Below are 18,414 nucleotides of genomic sequence, written 5' to 3' on the forward strand. Positions count from 1 at the left end.
AGATTCAAATGAGAACCTGCTCATACAACCTTGCTCTGTTGGAGGCAGCACCACTGCTTGGCAGTTAGAGGTCTTCAGCCAAGGCAGCAGTGGCAGTGAAAAGCTTCCTGAATTGTCACAGGGGTGGGTATGGATATCTATAGGGGCTTGTGAGAAGGGCACAAATAACTCAGCATCTTTGCTGTGATTCTGGCAGAGCCTCTTGTCAATGGGTTAAATTTAGCAGTGTTCCCTTCCTATTGCTAGCTTGTGTGGCATCTGCTTCATAGAAGGGAGGAAGAGAGATAGAAGAACTGCTAAGCCATAAGTTGCCTAGAGACAGTCTAACCACCTGAGCAAAGAGCAAACCAACACTGGAGACTGAACAGAAGCTAGGTCTGAAAGTTCTGTGGAAACTAGTGAAGTAGTGTGCAGCTGAAGTGGCTTTTGGTAATAACCCTTGTGAGGGCTTGGATGCTCAATTAAGAGGAGCATTTGTCTCAAGAATATTTAAGCTTTGCATGTTGAAGTTACTCAGACACCCCACTTCCAAAACAGGTAGCAGGCAGAAGTCTGAGCACAGAAAGTGTGCTCAGATGAAGGGATGGCTAAACATGAAAGATGCTGTGTTCTGGTCTCCAAATACACTGCTGGCTGGTCATTGCAGAGTAGAGTCACTATAACAAAAGCTGCTAGCTCCTAATAATTGCCCTGGCACTTCTAATGTCCAGAATGCACTGACTATTGTGAAAGCAGAGATTCCTGAGTGTCCTTGCAAATAAAATAAACCACAACACTGATGATCAGATGAGATTTTAAAAGCTTTCAGGAAATTAGGAAGTGCACACCCAGTGTTTTAGGATGCTTACAGTACTCCACACTGGATCAACAACTTCCACTTCACTGCATTGCTTTCAGCAGTTTTTCACAGAACAGACCAAGCAATTCATCTGCCATGTTTAATCACGGGGTTTTGTCTTTATCTCGTTGCCTATTTCTCCTCTCTTACGGGAAGAACAGGGTCACTTCTCAGTTTGAACACATACATGTGTGTCATGTATGAATTTCCTGTTTCTGGTTTGGGGCCTAATTCAGAACAGAACTGTGAGGGAAGCAAAAAAGAAGTCTAAATTCCACTAGGCTGAGTAATACTTATTCATGTTTCTTCAGTTTAGGTACATAATCAAGCATGTCCTAAATAGGATGTTTTCCTAAACAGAGCCATTTCTGCTACTCCATAACTTCATAGTTTAGTAATTTACTGATCTGGTTAATTAAATGGGGTACACCTCTAGTTAATGGCCTCCAACTAGATCTGATGCCACTGATTACCACACTCTGGGCCCAGCCATTCAGCCAGTTTTCAGTCCAACTCACTATGCTCACCCAGCCCATACTATGAGGATCTTACAGGCAACAGTGTCGAAAGCCTTATTCAAGTCTAGGTAGACAATATCATAGAATCATAGAATCACAGAATAGTTAGGGTTGGAAAGGACCTGAAGATCATCTAGTTCCAACCCCCCTGCCATGGGCAGGGACACCTCATACTACACCATGCCACCCAAGGCTTCATCCAACCTGGTTTTGAACACTGCCAGGGATGGAGCATTCACAACCTCCCTGGGCAACCCATTCCAGTGCCTCACCACCCTACCAGGAAAGAATTTCCTCCTTATATCCAATCTAAACTTCCCCTGTTTAAGTTTTAATCCATTAGCCCTTGTCCTATCACTACAGTCCCTAATGAAGAGTCCCTCCCCAGCATCAGCATCCCTATAAGCCCCCTTCAGATACCGGAAGGCTGCTATGGGGTTTTCCTCTAGTTTGTCAGGCCAGTTGTTTCATCATAAAAGGTCATCAAGTCAGTAAAGCATGACTTCTTGTTGGTGAATCCCTTATGAGTACTCCTGACAGTTTTCTTCTTGTTCATGTGCCTAAAAATCATTTAGGGATTGTAATGAGGCTGACCAGCCTGTAGCTCCCTGCATCTTCCTTCTTGTCCTTTTTGAAGACAGGAGTGGCATTTGCTTTCCACCAGTCTTTGGCCACTTCTCCCAGTCACCATGATCATCAAACATTATCACGAGTGGCCTTGCAATGACATTAGCCAGCTGCCTCAGCTCTCATGGGTGCAACCCATCAGGGACCCTCAATAAAAAGTAGCTGAAAGGTTTCCTAGTCAAGAATTGACATTGCCTAGTAAGACATGAATCCTATAGATTTGAGATCTTGGATCACAACTTTGAATTATCTTTGAGTGAACGTTCAAATGCCCATATTGCAGACTCACTTGCACATGGTGCACTAAATAAAGATTGCCACAGATGGCACAGTGATCTGCTGGTTAAAGCAGATGTTGTTTCTTGCAGAGGAGGAACTATGCAAGTAGAGTAAGGAATACTGAAATGTTTTCAGGAGGTACGATGCAAAAAATAAAAGTTTAGGTTTTATTGTTTTGTTGTCTTTTTTTAAGGGGGAAAAGCTTCTCATTTAAACAGTTTGAATTGTAGTGGTTTTAGTATGTGCATTAGAGCTTAAACAGGCTTACATTAAATGTGCAAGGAAGAAGAGTGAGTCTTTTTGCGTTGCTGGGAGTGGTGAGGCATTACTGCAGCTGATCCTATCTTACAGGACAACTTACCTGTGATTTATGGAATAAAAGGTGTCTCTATGTGACCCCTCTTAAATTTCTGTATATTACATACAAAAAAATATGACCTAATGGTAGACACATGCAATACAGTGATACAGAGACAATTCTCTGCTCACTAGAAACAAGGTGTATTTTAAAACTACTCCCCATCATTTTCTTCTTCAAATGAGTCAGTTCCCACTTCCTCATAGTCCTTCTCCAGGGCAGCCAGATCCTCTCGGGCCTCTGCAAATTCTCCCTCCTCCATGCCTTCACCCACATACCAGTGCACAAAAGCTCTCTTGGCATACATCAGATCAAACTTGTGGTCGAGCCTGGCCCAAGCCTCTGCAATGGCCGTGGTGTTGCTTAGCATGCAGACTGCTCGCTGAACTTGGGCTAGGTCGCCACCAGGAACTACAGTAGGAGGCTGATAGTTGATCCCAACCTGGAAACAGGAATATGAAAGAAGGTTGTGAAAAGGCAAGAGCCGTCAAAAGCAGTCAAACAGCTGAAAAAATGTGAGTAAAGTTACAGATGCTGGCATAGAGTAGTGCCACTATCAAAACTACTAGACTGCATATTCCATAAGAAATAATAATATCATAAACAATATGACATATGGTGTAAGAGACTGTGTCAGTGAAAACACCACCACCACAACAGGATGTCTGGCTCAACATTGGTATGGCAGGAAGACTGACATTGCCAATACCACTGCCACAGCAGGATGTCTGTCCTCGCATTTCTGTGGCAGGAAAACTACATTGCCAATAGCACCATCACAGCAGGACGTTTGTGAAGGGTATCTGTCTCAACATTGCTCTCCAGTTGACACTTCGGTGCAGGGTGTTTGCCTTAACATTGCTGCATCACGGAACCACGAGGGGAGAAGACCCCCTAGTGACAGTATTGGGCATGAGCACCACCGCAGAGTGGAGGATGTGTTACAACTCTATAAAAGAATGGCATCAACCAGCATAGGAAAGAAATATCTTCCACCACCAAACTTGGAACTAATCAGACTGTTGGGACATTGCAGCTCTGGGATGGTAGCTATTGCTATGAACTCTTTTATTCTTTCCTCTTACTTTCCTTCTTTTCTCTCTCTCTCTTTTTCTCTCTGGAATTTGTTGGTGGGCAAATAAAATTCCTTGACTCTTGGCTCCTTTTTAAGTCTTAATTCTGTTCCCGAGAATACGAGCAAAACCATGCTCCGGCCTTTTATCAGCGGCTGACGCATGGTCATTTTACTGTCTGTGATATCTTTCTGTTTAATGTACACTGCCAGCTTCATAGCTTTCTTAGCAGCTAATCAATACTGAATATGCAGCTTCAACAAGATACTCCATAGAAACTAATACAGAAAGTTAAGTTGGTTCCCAGTTAAAAGCTTTCATTCTTAAGCTGGCTGTTTGCATGACAAATGTTTTTTCCACTGCTAATGTTTGTATTATTGTTGACATTATGTTTGCCAACACTGTTACCTTGCCAGCAGGGCGGAGGCTGTATATATTTCCTTTATAAACTGTATTGGGTTTGGTATTTCCTTCATTTTAGATGTTGCTTCTGGGAGTACTCACTGGCTTGTCCAAAATTTGGGTCTGAAATTAATACTTCTTTAAATTTTAACTCATATACACTTCAGATTTCCATTTACATAAATATTTAGAAGTCTGTGTCAATGGGATGTCCAAAGGAGGAAGGGCATATACATGATGCAACCTCATCTTTCTTATGCTCCTTCTTCTCACAAGTTGAAAACATACGAGATCTAGAACTTTAAATACAAGTTTTCTGCTAGACTAAACTTGCCCTTTAAACATCAAAGAGAAGTTCATGGCAGCCTACTCACCTTGAAGCCTGTTGGACACCAGTCGACAAACTGGATGGTTCTCTTGGTCTTGATGGCAGCAATTGCGACATTGACATCCTTGGGAACCACGTCACCACGGTACAGCATGCAGCAGGCCATGTACTTGCCATGTCTTGGGTCACACTTCACCATCTGGTTGTTGGGCTCAAAGCAGGCACTGGTGATTTCAGCCACTGAGAGCTGCTCATGATGTGCTCTGTCAGAGGAGATGATGGGGGCATAGGTGACTAAAGGGAAGTGGATGCGCGGATAGGGCACCAGGTTTGTCTGGAACTCTGTCAGATCCACATTGAGGGCACCATCGAAGCGCAGTGAAGCCGTGATGGAGGAGACAATCTGGCTGATGAGGCGGTTGAGGTTGGTGTAGGTGGGACGCTCGATGTCCAGGTTTCGGCGGCAGATGTCGTAGATGGCTTCATTATCCACCATGAAGGCGCAATCCGAGTGCTCCAGGGTGGTATGTGTGGTCAGGATGGAATTGTAGGGCTCCACCACAGCGGTGGAGACCTGTGGGGCTGGGTAGATTGCAAACTCCAGTTTGGACTTCTTTCCATAATCCACAGAGAGTCGTTCCATTAGTAAGGAGGTAAAGCCAGACCCGGTACCTCCACCAAAGCTGTGGAAGATCAGGAACCCTTGCAGCCCAGAACAGGCATCAGTCTAGAAAGCAAAAGAGAAAAATAGGGGCTGAAAAAGAATGAAAAGACTTCATCTACTGTATGAGCTGGAGGAGAGAGCAGGCATCAGCAATATACAGCATAGATTTCATGGCATGTTTCCTTGAGAAAGGGCTCATGATAATCCCATCCTTTTTGTTCCTCACTCACTCAACTTCAGCCATAAAAATCAGACTCATCTACGGAGGTTCTCTTTCTGAACTTCATATTTCTCTTAGTTAGTCTGACTGAAACCAGCAATGTAGAACTGCCTAATTCTATACCAGTATTGGTGATCAAGGGCTGTGCTAACAATGAAGAATTACAAATTCAGAACCACTTTTTAATACTTGGAGGCATACAGCTGGGAACTGAACTACTGGGCTTCTCTCTCTTGGAACAGCAATGATGCATCATATGTCTTGCAATCTCTTCTCTAAACCATTGGTATCATTTGTAATTAACCAGGTACCTGTTCTGCATTTCTTTCTTCTGCAGAATCCAAGCTGGTGTTTCAAAACTACTGGGACTTACCAGCTTACGGACACGATCAAGCACCATATCAATGCTTTCTTTGCCAATGGTGTAGTGGCCACGGGCATAGTTATTAGCTGCATCTTCCTTTCCAGTGATCAGTTGTTCTGGATGAAAAAGTTCCCGGAAGGTCCCAGCCCGCACTTCATCTGAACAAGAAAAAGGAATTGTAAGATTTTCTCAGTATGTTGCATTCTGTTGATTTATGGTGTGACTTGTATCCAGCCACACAAATTGGTATCTTCTCATGAACTTGTCAGTTGTACAGCCTGTACCCGCAAGAGGACAAGTCACTAGGAAAAAAGTGTGAGAAGAATCAGGTCCCCCAGGGTGCCCCAATTTTTAGACATCTTTCTATTCGTGGGGGGTAAACTGTCAGGCTCCCACTCTGAATCTGGATCAAGGAAAAGCAGAATTCAAATGGCAAAAATGTCATGATAAATAAAACCTAAAGTTAAGTGTTTGTGCAAAGAGAAGTCACACAAACCATGTGCACTAGCTTTTAAGCTGCTGGGGATCCTGCTGATCCTATAACACCTATGGCAGAATCTGCCATTCTGTGTCACAAGAAAATTCATTTCATGCTATCTAGTGGTCTAGATAGAAAGGGAGTGCTGCTTTGTACCAGTGGAGACTGGTGGCACACTGTGGTGATGTTAGGAAGAGTAAGATCTTCTCCCTTTTGCAGGTTTATTTCCATACTGACCTACTACACTTGGTTCCAAGTCCACCATTACAGCCCGTGGCACATGCTTCCCAGTGCCTGTTTCATTGAAAAACGTAGTAAAAGAGTCATCATTGTTGAGTTTATCCTGCACATCCTTGAAGGTGCCATCTGGCTGAATGCCATGCTCCAGGCAGAAGAGTTCCCAGCACGCATTTCCTATCTGAACTCCAGCCTGGCCAACGTGAATAGAGATGCATTCACGCTAAGGGGAGAGAGCAGAGAGAGGCAGGGTCAGAAAAAGCAGTTACTTGTCACTGTCAACATTTCATTTCGTTGTTCAACCCTATGACCAGAATGAGACTGTAAATTTAAACACAGATGCTGGGACAGCTTTTTATAATATTGAGACCTATGTGCTGTAATATATGGGTACACGAAAACAGGTAGGAAAAAGGCATAATTTCCTCTACACAAACCTCACCTCTCCTACTATGGATTGGCCCCCAGTTCAGTTTATTTTTACTCCCGGCTGGAACCTGACACAGCCATGTGGTATCCTTCAACCTAATGTAACCCAAGACAGCTGCTGTGTTTTGATCCTTTTACCCTCTGATAGCAGGCTGGAGTAGAAACTTGGCGAACTGCTTTAAGAACATTTCACCTCAGGAAATTATCTCAGATTCTCTCTGCTGAAACACATGTTCCTTCAAGCTCCTGAACACCTATGTATTTTACATTGCAGGTCCATTGCTTATTCAGGCAATGCCATTGCAATAGGGTATGCTTATTTGCATAATTTTGAGCACAGTTTTTGTAGTAGCCAAGAACTTTAATGAAAAGAAGCCAATGTCTTTTAACACCAGGCTAGAGTTAGTCCTGATGATTACAACACTGGGTGTAGTGAAGGGTAGTTTTTTAAGGAGAGAGTGGTTTCAGATGGAGTTTTTCAGCTTCAGTTTCTGCTTTGGAGCAACTTTAATTAAAGTCTTCTGAGCTTCGCCTGTGTGATCTCAGTGGCTCTGTCTATATTAAGGAGTAAGAGTCAGGTGATAGTACTGAGCACTGGCCTGTGGTCACCTGTGTGACTGCTAATTAGCACACTCTCTGGCGCAGCTTTGGCTTATGACAGTTCATACTTTTCCAGACAATGCTTCAGCACTCCAGAATACATCTCATTGTCAAAAATGGTTTCCAGTGAGCAGCTCACTGACCACTGCCTAGCTTTGGAGAGGGAAAGAGAATTCAGATACCTAAATATGAAGCAGACCATGCTACCTGGCTTCGAGGACTGATAATGGTCCTCATTTGTTTTTGTTTTGCATTACCACATTGAGAGATATCCAGTGACTTAATATCAGATGCTTATCTTGCAAAATCATCCTGTGACCTGAGAGTGAATTGCATCTTCCCCCAAAACTAACTCCTCAGGCAGTATGTGTGACCAACAGCTTCTCTGGAGCAGTGTTTTCTTCACAGATTGCCACGTACTTGTTCTAGAAATGTAACTAAAGATATTTTTTTTTGGAAGCAAGTGGAATTTCAGAAGTCAGCACTGCCCCAGTTAGTCATCCTTGCAAGTTCAAATGAATATGGAAGGTCAACTTAAATATTCAATTAAATATATGATTTCTATCCAGTACTCATTTGTAAGTTGAAAGGAGATGACAAATGCATATGCAGCACTGTGTGTAATGTGCTCCTAAGTGTACTTGCACAACCCTGTTTTTCTCAGCTGAGTTGTGCAAAGTATCTGAGTTAAATTTGGGTGACAAGGCTTTACAGGCTGGTATGTTGCAGGGGAGCTGCAATCTGGAGGATTATGCAGGAGACACTGAAGGCATTTTTGGACTCTGAGAATTCAATTAATGCTGATTTTGCACAGGACAGGCTCCTTCTTTCCTTTCAAATCCCAGTGCGAGCCTGTGAAGCTGGCAGTAAGAACAAAAATTCCTTTTAAACACGGCAGTGAGGGCAGGTGACTGTTTTAAAGGATGTCTTTAAAAGAGCAAAACTACAAGTCAAGCAATACTTCAAAACTGAACAACTACTTTTCTCTGTTCCTCAGATCAATAGAGGAATTTACCTGTTTTTTCACAGATGGAACAAGAGAATGTTGCCTTAGAAAGTTAATATTGTAAAGCTTAGTATAGGGCTACAGCTGAGGACTGCAGAACCAGTTCTTTTCCTTTCAGACTGAGCTTGAAGAAGTGCTAGTTTGAGGCGGTATTTCATTCCTCCCTTTAGAGCCAGGCCTCTTGCCACGCTCCTGCCCAGCAGTAATTCGGAAATATTCAGACAAAGAGAGAAGACGGTAACAAAGGTGTTTCTCATTTTGCATAGTAAACAGCTTTAAAATAGACTTTTAGTAGGGAAGACAGTGGGCCTTCTTCAGAGTCACAGGCGGGGTAAACTGATCTCTACACGATATTTAAATTTGGAGCCCACTCTAAACTCATGCTTCACATCCCATCACTAATGTACCAGGATCTGTCTTACAAATTGTGAACTTGACTTTTTAGCTACCAAGAGAGAGCTGAAAGAAACTGTGAAACTATACCTGGGACAGCTTTGACTTTATTAAAAAAAACCCCAGAATACTACCCGTCTTAAGTATTTATGGTACAAAGGCAGACTTTAGTCTTCCAGCTATTCCCAAAACACACTCACTACCCTGGGTCTGCTTTAAGGCATGGGGAGGCTGTGGATCTGTGTATCTATCTTGCCTGTGAAATGCACGCTCTCATTTTGGACCTGCAGCTGTATTGGCAGAAATGACAGCCACTGGGGCTAAATTAATTTAAAACAGACAGAAAGATAAGTAATTTATTTTGTTTATTTCTAAAAAAAAATATTATAGGAAATGTGCTGATAAAATATAGCCATAGAATCATAGACTCATAGAATTACAGAACGGAAGGGTTGGAAGGAACCTTAAAGATCATCCAGTTCCAATCCCCCTGCCATAGGCAGGGACACCTTCCACTAGACCAGGTTGCTCAAAGCCCCGTCCAATGTGCCCTACTCATAACAGAAAGTATTGAAAAGCTAAGACTCCAGATCTAATTTGTCTTACAATTCCACTAAGTAGAGACTCTGAAGAAAACTTTGGTTCACCATGCCTTACAGCTCCAGTGAAATTCTCTAATACTTCTTTCCTACCCTCTTACATAGTAATCAGTGCATGAGTTTTAGGCACAGACTACTGATCAAGAACAGCAGATCCCCCTGCTTTCCTTTGCCCTCTGTCCTCATGGTCCCTGTATGGCTTCTGTTCCCACATCCCCCTTACCATGGTGTCACCAGTGGTGTTTCCTTCCCTTTCGGATCAGTGGTGGCCGGTCCTTGCAGAAGCCTGGCTGTGGGCTGCAAGAAGGAGGCAGCCTTGGCCCGGCATCCAGCACCTGCTGCTGTGCTTCAGTGTCACAGTGTGGTGCGGAATAGGTCACCCTCTGTACCACTGCCTCCTGCCCTCGCTGCACCCCACGTGTGCAAAGTCACCCAGACAGGCAGGGCTCTCATATACCCCAGATCTCAAATTCAGTCCCACCTGGTTCAGCGTGCTTACTGAATCTGAACATGGCGTGCTATACTTTCTAACACCTATTATGCATACATATCACCTACAACACTCATACCATTCCAGTTCCCTGTTCTGCCAGTATGTACATGTGTAGATGAAAATCACTCCAAAATTCCAATACAGGAGACTAAGAGGGCATAAGAGAGCAAATGAATGGAAAAGAGAAGGATAGAAGAAAAAAAACCCCAAATATAGAAAACCAGAAAGTAAATATAATTACCATTCTGAAGTGTCCTCTACTAGTGTGCTTTTAAATGCTGGGCTGACTTCTTTCTGTCTTTACTCCAGCTGCCTCTCTATTAATGTTTCAGTTTACTTGCATTGCTTCTCTTTTGGTGGACACTCATCTGGGATGTCAGCAGTATGAGACAGCATTCAGTACAGACTCTAGCTTGTCTGTCCAAACACAGAGAGAAATCTGATGCTTATTGCAGTGCGTATTGCAAGACATAGCTGGAGGTATCACACAAATGTTCTCACACCAAATTAGGGCAGTTGCCTCCTCCACTTTATTGTTTAACCCTTCTGCACTACCTCAGCATTGGAAAGCAGCTTCTCTCACTGGAGAAATCCTCATGTTTGCAGCTCCTAGGTAACAAAGAGGAAGGGGAGCACACTTAATTGCTTGAACCTGAGTATTGTGTATCCCCTGACTTTATAAACATACTGTTCATTATGATATTCAATTAGTAGGAATTTAAATACACAATTCCTAAACTTTAAGTTAGTCTGTTTTGACTTGATGATATTAATAGATTGTTCTGCCCCTAATGACAACCAGCATCTAAGTATCTTCCCTAACTAGCACCTACATTAATGCCTACTACTAGGTAGTTCACACTTAGCACCTAGGTATGAACTACCTAGTGTGAAGTCCTTCATACTGGTTTTTATAAACTCACATTTACTTTGGTATAGTCTTTATGTTGCTGATCTTTACACAAACCTGCAAATCACTCCTGTGATTTTGGGAAAAGCTACAGAGATTTCTGGAGCCACAATATTTTTACAGAGGAAGAATTCCTGTGATAATTTCTGTCTTGCTTTGCTTAAGCTGGGTCCCACGGTTCTCCAGCAAATTACTGGATCATTACTTTGCAGCTAAGAAACAGGTTGTTCTAGTGTTCTTCTTCCAGTGGAGCTGGTAACATTCCAGCCAAGCTCTGGCACCCTGGACAATCTGAAATGTTAATGCTCATGTGCAGAGAATCGTCTCAGGAAAAAAATCTCACAGGAAATACTTTGAGCAGTCCACCACTCCAATCTTCTTAGGCAGTCTTTGAATCAACATGTCAGATCTACTAGCTACAAAACCTAAATGAGGTCCGTGAATTACTAAATTATGTGCACCTTAGTCCAATGCTGCATTCTCTTCCATTGCCCCCCTCCTCTCTTCTGAAATAGGCAGTGAGAGCATCTCTGAGTGTCAGTGTTAATCATTCCTCTCCCCACTACACTCAAGCTCAACTGTCCCAGGACCCATAGACTCACCAGTGTTGGGTTGCCTCACTGAACAGTCTCACCAGTCAAAAACTTCCAGGGAGCAAGGAGTGATGGAGTCTTGAGTGACATCCCTGGCCAGTGGGAGTACATTGGCTTTGTCTCTTCCTAGAATCAGTTGAGCTTGAAAAGTCTGGGGATGACCCAGGTGACTATTTTTCCCTTTCTTACACATGAATAGCTAAGTTTAAGACCAAAGACCTGCTCTGTCTTCAGATAGCCCATGAACTCAAGCGCTGAAAATACGTGCTGGTCTCTGGTGAAGGTCAGATACAGGTGTAAAAGCCCTGGGGAAGACTTGGGCATACTGTTTTCCATTAGGTTTCCTTATGTTGCTCTGTCCACACATGTTGGGGAGTGCTTGGGCAGAAAACTCTCAGCCTAGATTTAGAGAGTAGTCTTAAAGCACAGTGTGGGACTGTGCTCCCACATACTGGTGAGTTTTGTTGTCTCCAGAGTGAGCCTCTGGGCTCTGCTCCACAGAGATATGAGGCAGATATGGTCTGACCCTGGATTCTTGGAAAAAAAGTCACCTTGCTTGGTGTAGGCATTCAACCTGCTGGGCAGATAGTGAGCTTGTAGGAAGATGTCTCTGTCCTGCATGGAACATGCCTGAGACATGCCCTGCATAGTGAGGGTTAATAGCCCAGCAGGCTGGTCAAGACCTGCCGACTTCAGCTTTTACCTGGCAACACTGGTAAATGATGATGAGAGCTAAATAAGGCTGATTATAAAAAAGCTCTGCCATGGAGTCCTGAGGTGTGCAAATAAGTGAATTTGGCATGAGTTTAGAGTGGCTTTGCTGGTACTACCAGAGGAACTTGTGAATAGCCCATGTTCCTGGGGCTGATGTGCAGCCTGCATGCAACTGGGATGGTCTAGACATTCTCAGAGGGCGTCTTATGTCCACATGGACTGGGTGCTGTGTCATAGGTGACCTCCAGAGCAATGCAACAGAGCAGAGGAGTTGAGAGTTATTCCCAATTATTTAAGATACTATCAAAATCAGCCTCTTAGAGGGATTAAAAAAACCCGAAAACTTAACATGTCCATACAAAACTTAAACCCTTTTTCTCCATTTAAAAATAGACACAGCTCTGAAAATAGCATGAAAATAGCATAATCTACAGTTTACAAGTACTCTTATCATGGTTTAACAGCAGCTGACAACTAAACTTCACCCAGCTGCTCACTCCCTCCCTCTGCATGGGGATAGGGGAGAGAACTGGACGAGTAAAGGTGAGAAAAGCCATGGGTTGAGATAAAGACAGCTTAAGAAGTAAAGCAAAAGCCATGCACACAAGCAAACCAAAGCAAGGAATACATTCACCACTTCCCATTAACAGGCAGGAATTCAGCCATCCCCAGCAAAGCAGGGCTCCATTGCTTCCTAAGTAACTGTAAGTATGATTACTTAGGATGACAAAATGCTGTAACTTCAAATGTCCCCTCCTTTGTTCTCCCCCCTAGTTTATACACTGAGCATGACACCATATGGTGTGGGATGTCCCTGGGTTCAGCTGGGGTCAGCTTTCCCAGCTATGTCCCATAGTGATTACGTGGGACATTCTGAAGACCAAGTTCCTCAAATAATATTCCAGTGACATGACTGTATCTTTGCATTGAATAAATGACAGTATAGATGACAGGGATTCTTTCAGGATACATTAGGAAAAAATATGAAGCCTGTCACTCTCTGAGGCAAAGTGACTAATGATTAGATGTTCCTACATCCCATGTTTACTGTCTTGTTATCTCACAGTGACCTCATCCATATTATAGTTTGCTAAGATGGCAGTGGACTTCGTGTGTGTGAAACAAGCATAAATGCAGCCACATGAAAAAAAGACAGAGAGCCAATCTCATGCACAGAAAAAGGCAGAGTGATTTTTAAGACTCCACTGCCTAATTTTCTTCAAGTCAGCCAGTTACCACTTCTTCATAATCCTTCTCCAGGGCAGACAGGTCTTCTCGGGCCTCTGCAAATTCTCCCTCCTCCATGCCTTCACTAACATACCAGTGCACAAAAGCTCTCTTGGCATACATCAGATCAAACTTGTGGTTGAGCCTGGCCCAAGCCTCTGCAATGGCTGTGGTGCTGCTCAGCATGCAGACTGCTCGCTCGACCTGGGCTAGGTCTCCTCCTGGTGTAACTGTAGGAGGCTGATAGTTGATCCCAACCTGCAAATAACAATCGAGATGTTATGAGAAAAGGGACAAAATGAAACAATAAGGGGGGAGGGAGGGGGAGGGGGAACTCTAAAACCATTAGTGGGGAGAGGAAATGAGGTAGGGAAAAAAACAGATCACCTCAGTGTTATAGTCTAATGTCATTTGAGCACCTTCTTTGTGCACAATGATTTGTGCGTATTGTGGAAGTATAAGGATTTGACATTCGTTACACTTACTCAGCAAATAAAAAAAAAGGAGGGGGGGGGGAAGCACCAACCAGAACTGGACTTTAAATGAAGTAAAACTTGTATGTCAGTATGCGTGGAAAAAATGAGGACAATGACGAAAATATCTCTTTGCACAGATGTCACAGAAATGCTTCACTTGCCAACAATATATTTATATTCTTGGTAACTTCTGGTCTGGGTTGAGGAGGTTTCTTTTGATTGGCTTGGCTTTTTAAATCTCATGAACAGACACCCTCAAGTGTCTGTGTCTTCAGAAGACGAGCCTTACCTTGATCTTTTTCTAAAATACCATTTCTTCAAGTCTTACACAGTTGACATGAAATGGCTTTAAACTGAAAGAGGGTAGATTTAGATTATATACTAGGAAGAAGTCCTCTACTGCGGGAGTGGTGAGGCACTGGAACAGGTTGATCAGAGAAGCTGTGGCTGCCCCATCCCTGACAGTGTTGGATAGGGCTTTGAGCAACCTCATCTAGTGGAAGGTGTCCCTGCCCGTGGCAGGGGAGGTGGAGCTAGATGATCTTAAGGTCCTTTCCAACCCTAACTATTCTATGATTCTATGACATGCTCCTGTTACTGAATACAAAAATAATGTATATGCTTTCATTTATTTAAATATATAGGAGTCTGAGTCAATGGGATATTCAAAGGAGGAAGGGCATATACATGATGCAACCTCATCTTTCTTATGCTCCTTCTTCTCACAAGTTGAAAACATACGAGATCTAGAACTTTAAATACAAGTTTTCTGCTAGACTAAACTTGCCCTTTAAACATCAAAGAGAAGTTCATGGCAGCCTACTCACCTTGAAGCCTGTTGGACACCAGTCGACAAACTGGATGGTTCTCTTGGTCTTGATGGCAGCAATTGCGACATTGACATCCTTGGGAACCACATCACCACGGTACAGCATGAAGCAGGCCATGTACTTGCCGTGCCTTGGGTCACACTTCACCATCTGGTTGTTGGGCTCAAAGCAGGCACTGGTGATTTCAGCCACTGAGAGCTGCTCATGATGTGCTCTGTCAGAGATGATGGGGGCATAGGTGACTAAAGGGAAGTGGATGCGCGGATAGGGCACCAGGTTTGTCTGGAGCTCTGTCAGATCCACATTGAGGGCACCATCGAAGCGCAGTGAAGCCGTGATAGAAGAGACCATCTGGCTGATGAGGCGGTTGAGGTTGGTGTACGTGGGACACTCAATATCCAGGTTTTGGTGGCAGATGTCGTAGATGGCTTCATTATCCACCATGAATGTGCAATCCGAGTGCTCCAGGGTGGTATGTGTGGTCAGGATGGAATTGTAGGGCTCTACCACAGCGGTGGAGACCTGTGGGGCTGGGTAGATTGCAAACTCCAGTTTGGACTTCTTTCCATATTCAATGGAGAGTCGTTCCATTAGTAAGGAGGTAAAGCCAGACCCGGTACCTCCACCAAAGCTGTGGAAGATCAGGAACCCTTGCAGCCCAGAACAGGCATCTGCCTGAAAGCCAAAAAGAAAAGTGAAAAAACGAGTTACATGTTTTCAAATCACCCCCTCAAACAGAGACAGCAACACCCACACCCAATGATAATGTTTGAGATTTTCCAGTTAAGTCTCCCATTCATAGGACAACTAAGACAGGACATCCAGGACCTGCATGCCTCTGTTCTGAGCCAGTGACAACAGTATAAAGAAAATGAGAGCCACTATTAAAAATTATCTTGCTTCTGAAGTAATAGTGCATACCGTCTTACGGATACGATCCAATACCATGTCAATTTTGTCTTTGCCAACAGAGTAGTGACCACGTGCATAATTATTTGCTGCATCTTCTTTTCCAGAGATAAGCTGTTCCGGATGGAAAAGCTGCCGGTAGGTGCCAGTCCGCACTTCATCTAAACAAGAGACAAAAATAATAAGCTTGGAAGAAATAATTCACCAGTGCTGATAACATTTGCAAAACAAAGGTAGTGGTTTATGTTGGCAGAAAATGGCATGGAAGGTCTGGATTTTGAAAAGCAAAGTACAGAGGTGAGGAGTATCATCTGAGATGTCAGTTTTGAAGAAAAAGAACCCAAAACCAAAAAGTGGACTCTGCTCCAAGTGTAAGTTGCTGTGTTATACCAATTAATTCATTTATCAAATGAGAGCTGTGCCATGCTGTGGTAAAATGTCAGCTCTGTATACTGATCAGATGAAGATCCATCAGAACCATCAGGGGAATGACTTTAAAAATAGGAGATTTCCAAGAGTAAAACAGTGTTTTCCCCTGGAGATCTGTCAGGACAATTCTCTTACACCCTCTCTTACACCTGAATGTGAGGAAAGCAATTTCCGTCAGTCAGCAAAGGAAAAATACCACTACAAAAAAAGACCAGAAGGGAACGTCTTTAAGAAAGCTAAGCTGTACTCATAACCCATGGAGGTTTAAATAATAGTAAACTTTTGATTTTATTATTGGTAGAGCACCTATGACAGAGTGCAGTCCAGTTTTCATCTTTTCATTGAGAATAACAGAGTTTTTAGTAATACTTAGGATTAAAATCTTAAAATCTGTACATTTTGCCTGCATGTTATGTTGTGATCATCGCTAATGGTAAGGGCATTATCTTGACATTCAGTGATCTGAACTTTGGCACCCAGAAGAGTTTATTAATTTCTATTTTCCAAGATTAGTTCTATACTGACCTATTACTGTTTGTTCCAAGTCCACCATAATAGCATGGGGCACATATTTTCCAGAGCTTGTCTCTCTGAAGAATGTGGCAAAAGAGTCATCATCACTGGGTTGATCGATGAAGGTGCCATTTGGCTGAATGCCATGCTCCAGACAGAAGAGTTCCCAGCAAGTATTGCCAATTTGAACTCCAGCTTGGCCAATGTGAATAGAGATGCACTCACGCTGAAAGGGGAGGACAGGGGAAGTGGTGAGAAGGACCAGTGAATATCCTAAGAGTCTACAAGTTAATCTTACCTGAAACCCCAAATCAACCAAGGGTTCCAAAATTTTCCACAAGAATGGAATTAATGTAAAACATTCTGACACAAATAGGAAGAAAAATATTTTGCTGTGAGGAAAAAGATGCAATAATCACAACAGTTAGAGATTTGCAGTAGATACACATGTGGTATACAGTACACAGAACCTACATGTAAGTGCACATAAGCCTACATAGGTAGAAAAACTGTATTAGGTACACAAAATCACAACAGTATATTCCATATTAGTATATTAGTTCCAGCTAAAAACAAGAGCCAAGTCCACTTGTCTGGGACAAGACCTAGCTATGCTACCTTACTGATATATAGATAAAGCAAAGAGAATGATGTATCTTCTGATCTCTCAACCTTCTGTCAAGCATGTGTGCCAGACAGTTGGAAAATAGGAAATTAAATGAACTAGAATTAAAGTGCCTTTAGCCTCTTCATTAATTTCAATCACTGATTTTTTCAGCCCATTCTCTGGCTACTTTTAATTCCATTTAACACGTGAAGAGTTAACTAGGTACTCAAAAGGATTTGGTACCCTTCACATGTTACACAAAATTAATCTCCTGAGAAATCCTTCTCAGACATACGCTTCTGTAATCATGGCTGTTCAGTCAGTAACCAGTTTCTAAAGTGTTTATTATGGTGTCATGCACATAGTTTAACAACAGAAATCTAAAACACAAAATGTTAAGATCACAATTCAAAAAAGACATTTGTTTCCTTCTGTAGATTGCTATGCAGTCTCACAGGTACTGTGAATTTAAAGGGTTCTCTCATAAACACTGTAGTTGGACACGGTATATTTGAGTATGAATTTTTTGGTGGGTTATTCCCATCCAGTCTTACAAGGTAAACATCCACATTTCTTAGCTCTTCATTTTAATACTCACAAACTAGTAGGCCATTACTACAGGGTTAAACATACTGTATTCAAAGTACATCCTGAGTAGCTTCTACTCAAGAAAACAATTTCCAACCGCATCCTTCTTTTTCTGCACAACTTCCCTTATACTGAATGCATTAACACAAATGTAGCTCAACATATCAGACTGTATTTACCAAGCAGCTAACAACTGTTTGTTTGTACACTGTGAGCGGTATTTGTTGCCCCCAAAATGAAGCAAAAAAAATGCATTTCAAGCTTCCCACTTTAACTCAGATCTTGACCAGAGTAGGGGGAAACAGGAGGCCAAACACAGTGCTCATTATCTCATAAAATAATTGGATTCTTTTTCTTACCATTGCTTCTCCCACACGCTTCCTTTCTTGATTGGTGGTAGCAGCAGCTTTGGTTACTGATGTTCCTCCTGTCGTGGAAGCAGCCTAGTACAAGATGACAGAATATCTACACCTCTCCGGCAGGGGCCCCTCTGCATCACAGCATAATAAGCAGAAGAGGTCATAATGTCTCCCAGGCAACCATCCCATTTCACACACTCTCCTGCTATGCCAGCAGCCTGCTTTCAACCATCAAGAATACAATACCACCCACCGAGAAATGAGTCTGACTCAGAAGACCTCGTGTCCTTCCGGGTAACTCCCAGTTACCCCCCACCCTGGGCATGATGTGCCGTGGTACGGAATACCTCTTT

The 18,414-nt window shown here is 42.9% G+C and overlaps 3 protein-coding genes across 4 annotated transcripts in view; 1 reads left to right on the top strand and 2 right to left on the bottom strand.

The window, feature by feature from the left end:
• LOC133264792 (aldo-keto reductase family 1 member B1-like) overlaps positions 1-18,414 on the top strand; it is a 134,430-nt gene that overhangs the window by 42,915 nt on the left and 73,101 nt on the right. The gene's annotated exons all lie outside the window — the stretch shown is intronic.
• Positions 1,953-10,661, bottom strand: LOC133264787 (tubulin alpha-8 chain). Of its 2 annotated transcripts, none has more exons than XM_061444742.1 (5): positions 10,148-10,661; positions 6,387-6,609; positions 5,681-5,829; positions 4,470-5,150; positions 1,953-3,062 (listed from the first exon to the last, which is right to left on the bottom strand). In XM_061444742.1, exons 1-5 carry the CDS (start codon positions 10,148-10,150, stop codon positions 2,775-2,777), a joined length of 1,344 nt encoding a protein of 447 aa, XP_061300726.1. In that variant the 5' UTR covers positions 10,151-10,661; the 3' UTR covers positions 1,953-2,774. The 2 variants fall into 2 exon arrangements, with proteins under 2 accessions (XP_061300726.1, XP_061300727.1); XM_061444743.1 differs by lacking the exon at positions 10,148-10,661 and adding an exon at positions 9,637-9,809.
• LOC133264788 (tubulin alpha-2 chain) lies at positions 13,290-18,208 on the bottom strand. The gene is made up of 5 exons (XM_061444744.1): positions 18,062-18,208; positions 16,520-16,733; positions 15,578-15,726; positions 14,654-15,331; positions 13,290-13,608 (listed from the first exon to the last, which is right to left on the bottom strand). Exons 1-5 carry the CDS (start codon positions 18,062-18,064, stop codon positions 13,348-13,350), a joined length of 1,305 nt encoding a protein of 434 aa, XP_061300728.1. The 5' UTR covers positions 18,065-18,208; the 3' UTR covers positions 13,290-13,347.

This window comes from Pezoporus flaviventris, unplaced genomic scaffold (assembly GCF_033815535.1).
Source record: "Pezoporus flaviventris isolate CSIRO_AGI_PZ_B2104156 unplaced genomic scaffold, CSIRO_AGI_Pfla_v1 ptg000002l, whole genome shotgun sequence".
NCBI classification, from domain to species: domain Eukaryota; kingdom Metazoa; phylum Chordata; class Aves; order Psittaciformes; family Psittacidae; genus Pezoporus; species Pezoporus flaviventris.